This window comes from Amblyomma mixtum, chromosome 5 (genome assembly GCF_055824585.1).
Source record: "Amblyomma mixtum isolate Tamu chromosome 5, ASM5582458v1, whole genome shotgun sequence".
NCBI classification, from domain to species: Eukaryota; Metazoa; Arthropoda; class Arachnida; order Ixodida; family Ixodidae; genus Amblyomma; species Amblyomma mixtum.
Genome location: NC_143016.1, coordinates 13,432,569 through 13,441,985, shown reverse-complemented (window position 1 = coordinate 13,441,985; position 9,417 = coordinate 13,432,569). Strand labels below are relative to the sequence as shown.

At 46.4% G+C, this 9,417-nt stretch overlaps 1 protein-coding gene across 1 annotated transcript in view; it reads right to left on the bottom strand.

Annotated features, from left to right (window-relative positions):
- Positions 1-9,417, bottom strand: part of LOC149341316 (complement C3-like) — a 120,124-nt gene that overhangs the window by 5,674 nt on the left and 105,033 nt on the right. The window contains exons 34-36 of the mRNA XM_089542847.1: positions 7,863-7,982; positions 7,009-7,095; positions 1,831-1,975 (exon numbers count right to left, since the gene is read on the bottom strand). Of these exons, the coding sequence (XP_089398973.1) occupies positions 1,831-1,975; positions 7,009-7,095; positions 7,863-7,982 (352 nt within the window). The remainder of the gene's footprint in view (positions 1-1,830; positions 1,976-7,008; positions 7,096-7,862; positions 7,983-9,417) is intronic.

Here is a 9,417-nt window from a genome sequence, read left to right as displayed (position 1 = left end):
CAGAAATTTTTACTTGCTTAACTGCAACCCGTTGATTTACGAGCCACCATGCCGCCAACTGTTGTGCGTCCTATGGCTGACTAGGCACAACAAAAATATTTTTTTTTTTCTGACAGACAAGAGCATCACCTCGTAGCTACAATTCCGAGGCAAATCTCCGTTTTCGGGCCAGCACTAGCCAAGAAAAATACGAAACCTCATCTTCCCGTCATTCCCTTGGTGGATGAGGTGCTCTTTAAGAAACGTGTTGAACGCTGGCGAAACTTTTTCTTCTAGGTAGTGCTAATAAAGTCTATGATGTGGCTATACTGAACTGCGGTAAGTATGGAAGCTAGAGGCTTCCCAAGGGGAAAGTATGGCGGTGGGAAGCCTCACATCTCCTGTGGATTTTCAGATTTGCATTTTCCAAAGTTCCGCGCACTAAACTTTCTGAAAGACTGCCGTAGTAATGCATTCTGTACAGAAAATAGTACGTTAATGCTTCGAGAAATGGCCACTGAGCTGAAAGGCGTAGCGTGCTGAAATGGGTTCAACTGAAAGTAATGTGCATTATAGACTGATCAGAATTTCGCCGGTAGGTTTAGCGAAACCTTATTTAACTGAAAATTCGTGTGAGGTATTTCGTTGTATATATTTAACTTGGACGCACAGCGACTCCCCTGCTCCCTTTGTTTTACTATATACCGCGCACGAAGAACGGGGTTTATTTGTGAAATGTTGTTTCGTTACCGCGGGTGTGGAAACTCATGCAACGATGGTGCCGCGTTGCAGTTTTACCGTCCTTACTCTCGGTTCTCGATAAAAGTCACCAAGCGCGAACTTTTCTGAAACTTGGATAATATCTCAAAAGCAAACCCAGGATTTGAAATTGAACAGCTGCTGGGGAAAGCAAGGTCTATTTCACATCGCTATAATGTTGGAATTGAGCTGTCCCTGATCGCGAACGTGCAGATGCGCGGTACGAACGAAATTCAGTGCTTTTGGTGTCCGAGCTATATTATCAATCAATCATTCAATCATTCATTTTATTTCCTTAAAAAAGGAGGAGTACGGGACTAAAAGCTCGAACAGCTTGACGAGGTCCCGACCCCTTGTTAGTTGGCATGACAGCAGGATGACGGCCAGTCTTACACACAAAAAAAAATGAAAAAATATCACAAAGCAACGGGTAATACAGAATGAAACAAGACGGCAATCAATCGGAGAAGCAACAAACGGTAATACAGATAAATCGACACACATAAGCAACAGTGGTGAACAAAATTAGGCGAATAGGAAGGCATGGTTTAGTCTTGCAAATGAATAAGTTGACAAAAACGTTTAATGCGACAGTTTCGGTTTCTGGAGGGATCAAAATTTTGTCGGTCTAGTAAGTTTAACAGCGAAGGTAATGTATAAGGCAGAGATTGTTCATCATATGAGGTTCTCGGGGTGTGTACAAACCACATTTCTTTATGTCGGGTCTGACGAATATTTGTGTTTTTTTGGAGTTTTGCCAGATGAATTATGTAATCAATGCCAAACTTTACAAAACCTTTATAGCACAGCATCAACCTGTAATTATAAAGACAAAACACAGGAAGAATGCTCTCTATGCTCTCTATGCTCGCTATGCTTATGCTCTCTGGCTACGCGCGATGCTTGCCAGCAGATGACACCGCCGAGCAGTTCTCGAACAAATGCGTTAAGTCTAGCCAAAACATCGCGGTTACCATGGTGCGCCCGCTGGCTGAAATCCGCGACACTTCCGCCCTCAGTGCTATGACCAGACTACATTGAGGCAATCCTGTACCCCCATGTGTCGAAAAGGTTGGGCGTCGTTCAACTTACTCTTTATCCTCATCCTCCTTGTACGTGGCGTCCATTCCCATGATGATGTAGGCCTTGCTTTTTTCCAGTTTGAAGGAATCGCAGTGCTCGCGTGCCTTGATGGTTCGGATCGTTCCGCGGAGAGCTTCTTCGTCTGACTCTCTTCCTGCATGCGTAAAGAGTACTTGAGTGCTAGTGAGCCCAGCATGCTAAGCATTGAGGCCGGTATGCAACATGCCTTGATCAAAGAGCGCTTAATAAGTTTTCCTTCTTGGGTTGCAGCTTTTTAAATCCTTGATAGAACCAAAAGCTGTTATGTTCAAACGAGAATTTGAAATTTCTTCTCTCCGGCCACTTTCTCCTCCACGCGACGCTCCGCTGACATCAAGGCAGGAAGGAGAAATGTCAGCCAACATGAACAAAGAACAATCTGGAGAAAACATCCTTTCATGAAAATTATGCATGCAGCATGAAAGAAAATCCATATGAGAAAGACAAGAATAGAGTGGTGCACAGTCACGTGAAATGTCATGCGCTCACAGCTACGCTCAAGGTTTTAACAAGGAGCATACAAGCCCTGTGCATGAAAAACTTCAAAATGGCCTTCATCGTGCTAGGGTCGTGTTACCAGAGGCTCCAACACTGAGGTAACACCAAGCCTTGCCATACTGAGGCTGGTACCCATAATCTCAGCTCAGTGTTTAGAGCTCAACGCGACGGCTAAAGGGATTACAATTGGAAACAGACGAGTCAGTATATTCACGAACCGCACGCGCTGAGCATAGTGGGCTCCTGAAGAGTCTGGATTTTCATAACGCACGGTTAAAGCTTTCTCCCGTGATCAAATTTATGACTGTGGTAGTTATTCTACTTATAACTTTCTTTTGTCTAATGACTAGTTTTGTAAGACAGCTTTCGCGTTGAGATTAGCTTGGCCAGAGTGTGTGCGTGGACTGTGCATGCTGACAGCCTTGCCACGTGAAGCCTGGCAGACAAGGAGCGTAGTGAACGTCCGCTTCCACTAAGTCCACCCTAGAGTTGGCGCAACACGTTGCCGCACTGACTGATGGGGGTCGTCGCATTAAACACATAATTATCGCACACACAGTTGGCATGTCGCTCAGAATAGTGCATCACGTCATTGACGATAGGCTCAGTTTCAGCAAATTGTGTTACAGATTGGTCTTTCGTCAGCTGACGGACGGAGTGAAACAAGCCGGTTCACGTCTCTGACCACAAAATTTTCCGTTTCGTTGCGAGGCGGATGACTTTCTCCGACGTATCCTCTCTTTATATTAGTAGTGCGCTAGTCATTATCATTCAGAGACTAAGCGATCGTCCAAGGAGCCCTGAAATATCAACTCCTTTCATCTTGACAGGTTCAAGACGAGCGATCAGCTGGAAAAAGGGTCGCAGACTCCTTTTAAGACACTTATATGAGCTGGTTGAGTTTTTGGACTACGGCGTGGCGGCTAGCCCAGCTTGCTGTGGTGACACCAAGTTAAATCGCGCGCAAGGGTGGGCACAGTTGGTATGCGAAAGGTACAGTCATTCGAAACTAAGACGTTCAGCCCCACACAAGTCGGCAGACCAACTCCACGCCGGAGCTGCCGCTCGGCTTTACATTACTGCAACCGCATTACAGCCCGGTCCTTCCACAACCGAATCCTGGCTATTTTCCGCTAACCGTAATACAACCCAGAACCTGTACCGCCGGACGCCTGGCAATTTACTTTCACCCATCTTAATGCCCGGACATTGCCCAACTCGACTCCGGGCTCGTTCCTCTCAGCCGCCTTATAGCCCAGACCTTGCATCAACGCTGCCTATAGGCTGGTCTCCTCATCCTCATCGCAGCCCGGGCCTTGAATCACCGTACTCCAGCCTGTTTTCACACAACCGCTTTAAAGCCCGGACCTCTCCTGTCTTACGACCAATACCTTGCACCATCGGACCGCTGGTTATTTACCCCATCTCGAATTACAACACGAAACTTGAAAACCGGAGTACTGGCTGTTTCTTTACATCCGCCTTAGCCGAATCGAAATCTTCAATCCCTAGCCTCCTCGCAGTTTTCCCTCACTTGAATTACAGCGCGTACCTTGCACCACCAGACTGCTGGCTCCGGTTTGTATCCCGAACCTTCAATCACGGGATCTGGCATCATCAGATGACAGCCTTGACCTGGCATCATCAGATCCTTGGCTATTTTCATCACTTACCTCTCGGCCCGAACTTTGAAAGCCCGGCTTCCGGTTGGTTCCCCTCTCCAGCTTTCATCCTAGAAGTATTATTACCGGACTCAAGACTGTTCCGCTCAACTGGACTCCGGTGGTTTGTTCTCACCCTCCTTGCAGCGAGGACCTTTCGACTGGCTGTTCTCCTGGAACCCCCTTTACATCCCGGAACTTAAACCATAAGACATCTGGCTGTTTTTCTAACCTGCCTTATAGCTCATACCTTCAGCCACCACACTCCTGGCTGTTTCCTTGATCCGCATTAAATCCCAGACCTTACACACCGTATCACTTGATGTTCCCCCCGACCCGCCTTAGAGTCGGAATTTCGAATCACCGGACCACGACTGGTCTACTCACCCACATTGCAGACAGGAACTTACACCACGAGATTTCTAGTAGATATCTCTTACTTGCATTACAGCCCGGGCCTTGAACAACTGAACTTCCAGCGATTTTTCTCCACCCCACTTACAGCCCACACCTTGCACCACCGGACCCCTGGCTGTCTTCTCTGACCAGCCTTAGACCCCGGACCTTCCTCCACCAGTCTCCTTGCCCTTTCCTGTCACCTGCCTTATAGCCCGCAACTGTAACCACTGAACTCCTGGTTGTTTACTGTCACCCATCTTATAACCCGGATCTTTCACTGCCAGACTCCTCACTCTTCCTCTAGTTCGCAATAAAGCACGGTCCTTCCAACACTTCCTACCTGGCTGTTCCTCTGACTCGCCTTACTTGCGCTTGGCGCATGAAAGTCTTAGTTGCTTATGTGCCTTCAAACACAACACAACTCACCCGCCTGACAGCCTGGACCTTCCATCATCGGAACTCTCGCTCTCTACTCTCACCCGCCTTATAGCTGAGACCTATAGCTCACCTACGGGCCTATACACCTATAGCTATAGCTTTTAGCTCACCTACATTACAGCCCGGAACTTGCGTCACCGGAATTGTGGCGGTTCCCCTTGTCCGCCTTAGAACCGGGACGTTGCCCCACTGAACTTCTGCCAGATTCCGCTCCCTCGCATTGCAGCCGGAGCCTTGAGTATCCAAACTCCCGGCTGTTTCTTTCAACCTCCTTGCAGCCCAGACCTAGCTAAACCAGAATCCTGACAGTTTTTCCTCACCAACCTTAGAGCCAACATTGCTCCACCGGACTCCTGGCTCTTTCCTCTGACTTGCCTGAAAACCTTTACGTTCTACCCCTGGACGCTTGGCTCTTTCCTCTCATCCACCTTATAGCCCGTACTTTGAACACCGTTTTCCCGGCTGTTTCCCGTGACCAGCCTTAGAGTCCATACCTTGCAACTCCCTGGATGTTTGTCTGCAACCCGCCGTTGCCCGGGCCTTCCACCAACAGAATCATGACTGCTTCCTTTTTTCTTATTAAAGTCTGGACATTGTACCTCCGTAAACGTAGCAAACGTAGTAAACGTAGCAGGGGACGGCAGAAAGTTAGGTGGGCGGATGAGATTAAGAAATTTGCGGGAATACGGTGGCCGCAACTGGCGAAGGACCGGGTTAATTGGAGAGACATGGGAGAGGCCCTTGCCCTGCAGTGGGTGTAGTCAGGCTGATGATGATGATTGTACCTCCGATCTCCTTGCTGTTTCTTATAGCCGGTCTTAAAGCCAGGGGTCTGCACCACTGGACTCCTGGCCGTGTTCCTTTATCCGCCTTATAGCCCTGCCATTAACCTGCGGACTTTTGGCTGTTCCGCTCGCCCGCAGAAAATCCCTGACATTGCACCACCGCACATCGGGCTCTTTCCTCTCACCGCCTTTTTGCCCGGACCTTGAAAATCAGACTCCGGGCTGCTTCCTCTCACCCGCCTTATAGGGAGGACGTTGCACCACCGGACTCCTGGCTGCTTCTCCTCAAGCACTATACAGCCGAGACCTTATACCCCTCACTGGACTTTTGGCTCTTCATCTCACCTGCCTTACAGTCCGTACCTTCCACCATCAGACTCCCGCCTGTTTCCCAAGACGAGCGAACATATGACGAAAACGCGGTGCGTGTCCTACGTAGAGGTCACCAGTGCAGTGTGCGCTTAGCGTTGACAATAGATGCCATTATTCCTCCAGCAGCGCGCTGCTGGCTGAAGTGAGTCGCTGTTGGTGGAGACTATTAAATAGTGATGCATCCTTGGAAGAGAAGGCGCTCTAAAGGTACAGTGCAGTATATTTACATTTTATAACCTAATGTAACTGTTATAGTCCAAAAGCAAAATCATGCTCATCGCCGCTGGTACGAATACACTAGGCGAAGACGCGTCTCAATTCCCGCAGTGGAAAAAAAATGACCTGTGATTGCCATTTGTTGGGGCTTATTAGAGGCAGGAAATTTTCTGGCACAATATTTGGCCTTACTGATATAGTTCATTCCATTTTCACAGCTTTGAAATAGATACCTGAGCAGCTGTCTCATGCAACGAGCGGAAACATTCGATTTCACATAATGATTTGCTTTACTCACAATAAAAGTTCTCCTAAATTACGCAGCTAAAAATGATAGCGAACAATATGCAACGCTTCCATAGAAATTGATCGCCTGTCTCCCTCTGTTGCCAATATAAGCAACATAAGGTAAGCAACGCGATGAAATTATTTGGTAGTGAGCGCCGCTTCTGGAACACTTGTTAAAACGCCAGAAGTCAACGCATGACTAAAAACTGCAGCTGCGTATGTTCACCGGTAAATGTGTCGCACTGCGAGATGATAGTACCCTCTAAGACAAAATGCAGGGCGGATATCAAAGTATCGGAGTTTGTACGATGAATCTTATGGGGCCTTACTGCTATGTTCACCTTACAGTGACGACTGGCGAAGGGTATGAGAATCTCACGGTGGATGCCGATTCGCGGATGCCAATTGACCAACACAAGTGGTAGCATCACTGCCACCGGACGAAGTAATGAAAGAAGCACAAAAGTAAGCGGAGACACTACTGAGCTTACCTGGCTTAAGGACTTCTGTAATGTGGAACGGCACTGAAATGAATCCATCTCTTCCGTGACTTTTTTCGTTGGCCACACCAAGCCACACTGCAAAAGGGGAGGGCGGCACTCAAAAAATTTGTCAGACTTTTCAACTTCCATGAGGTAGAAAGGGTGACATGTGTACTACACCTTTCCCACCTCTCCTCCGATGAATACGATGACGCGGCCATACCCTTCGCAACGGGTAGGCGCATGGTATGACCGTTTTCAGCCAAACCACAAACGAATGGCACCTTTATTTTCAGCACGAAGTCATGCAGTGTGCCTTCCTAAAACGGTTAACTGTTTTCATGTGATTCACACCCAGAAATAATGTAAGCAAGCATTTTTAAACGAGAAAGAGTGTAAAATCGCAATTTTTTCATGTACTGTAAGATTTCGCTGCAAAAACCAATATATCCGCAGATCTCTGATTGGCAGGATTGCATAATTTTTCTATTAACGTTTTTGATATCGACAAAAACGTTCCGCATTGGTTTTTTTTTTAACGAAAGCCTTAACTGCGCGATGCGAGCGATGGAAAAATTTCAAACAAAAAATTTGCTATGCATCTCAAGAACTTACCATTGCTTTCAATATTTCCATAAGAGTATCTTGCAATATTCCAGTAATTAAAATTTTTGTCCAAAAAATTTGGACATGCGCAAAGCGAAAGGAAGCGAATAGCCAAAACCTCATCGGAAACTTAACTCAACAGCTTGAGTAGCACTGAGAATGACACATTCATGTGGTGCGACCAGCTTGTGGTCCAGTCTGTCGCAACCGAAATGTGTTCCTTGATGCACTCATTTAGAGTTATGCCGGAAGCGTACCGAAATCCACTTCTTCGCAGGCGTAGTACCGCAACTCCTCTCGACATGCTGTCATGTTCAGAGCCTGGTTCTTTTCGTCTTTTGTAAAGATGTCTTTGAAATTTGCGGATGGGCAACCTCCTGCGCGAGAAAACGTAGCATTAGTATCAATGCAGCAATGAAGAGCTCAAGGCAATGGCAGTAATAATTTAAAGAAATTTTAAAGCACAGTCGTAACATTCGCGCAGTGCTAATTGTTTTGCTAAATGTATTAAATATTTGTGAAATATTTCTGTAACTTCCATACACCTCACAGAACCTGAAGTCGTTTCCTGATAACTCCTGATTTACGTGTAAATCCTCAATACAAAAAGGTAAATTAGTTTTTGTCGGTTTGTCCTGCCTCTTTTCCCCAGTTTGCGGTTGAGCATATCTTCTTGTAATTTTTTTCATAGCTGTTCTTCGATTAGGAATTAACAGTCGCGATTGCGCCTCGTCCTGTGTGGAAGTGTCATAGCTGTTTTTCTTTTTTAGATTTGTTTTTAGTTTTGCATTGTATTTTTTAAAAATTAAACGGCAAGAATCCTCAGAGAGTTACGAATGAATATTATGATAGCCTTAAGGATAGTCGTATTTGACTTCGTTTATACGGCTAGACTGGCTAATAATGACTAGATTTTTTATCGCCGGACGAGATAATACACTGTGATTAAAAATACGAAATGGTCAACCACGCACAGGACGAAGTTTTCTTTCAACTTGGAAGTTTCTGTGAAAGCCGTTTATACCTTTCCTCTTTCACCGTACAGCTGCGCTTGGGTGGATGATAATGAGCAATTACTGTCTTATAACAAATCTACTGCAACTCGGGGAATTGCCCTAAAAATTGAACGACACATCCAAACGGCATTTCAAAAATTTGCAGACAGTAATACACTGTGGGCATCAAAAAAAATACGCAGTACACTTTTTATGTTCAATATAAAGGAAAACAAATTACTGTGCCCACATTTTTTATTCAGATCACCGCTGACCACAAAAACTGAAAAACCATAGGCCTATGTGGCCCTGAACCTAATACATGAATTATTTTAAACATAAGGCGTACGCAGGTTTATCACGCAGCTGTATCCAGGCACGGCGTACATTAAGTACTACGCGGCTTTAACAAGACTTAGCTAAGACGACAGATTAACTTCTGCCATGGGGCTAAATATCGAGAAGTAGAAGGTCCTCGCGCAGCCGTGAAGCGACAGTGTCACAGAACGACAGGAATTCACGGAGGAGACGGAAGCCGCTCATGTCCTAGGTGGCATGCTGTGGCTGGAAATGCATCTCCTAGGAACACTCGCCTCACCTGGTGTGCTTGTTTTACCAAGAAGTCTTTCATCATGGATTCGACGGCTGTGTAGAAAAAAGCACTTGGTGGTGCATACTGCTCCCCATTGTACATTGGACCAACGCCCGAACAATTTGCATTCCGCGCCGCGAGGGACCACCACCAGCATGTGCGCCCGTCAACGCCTGCTTTTCAAGTGACATAGGTCGCCTGCCCACAATGACTTTCCACGCTCAT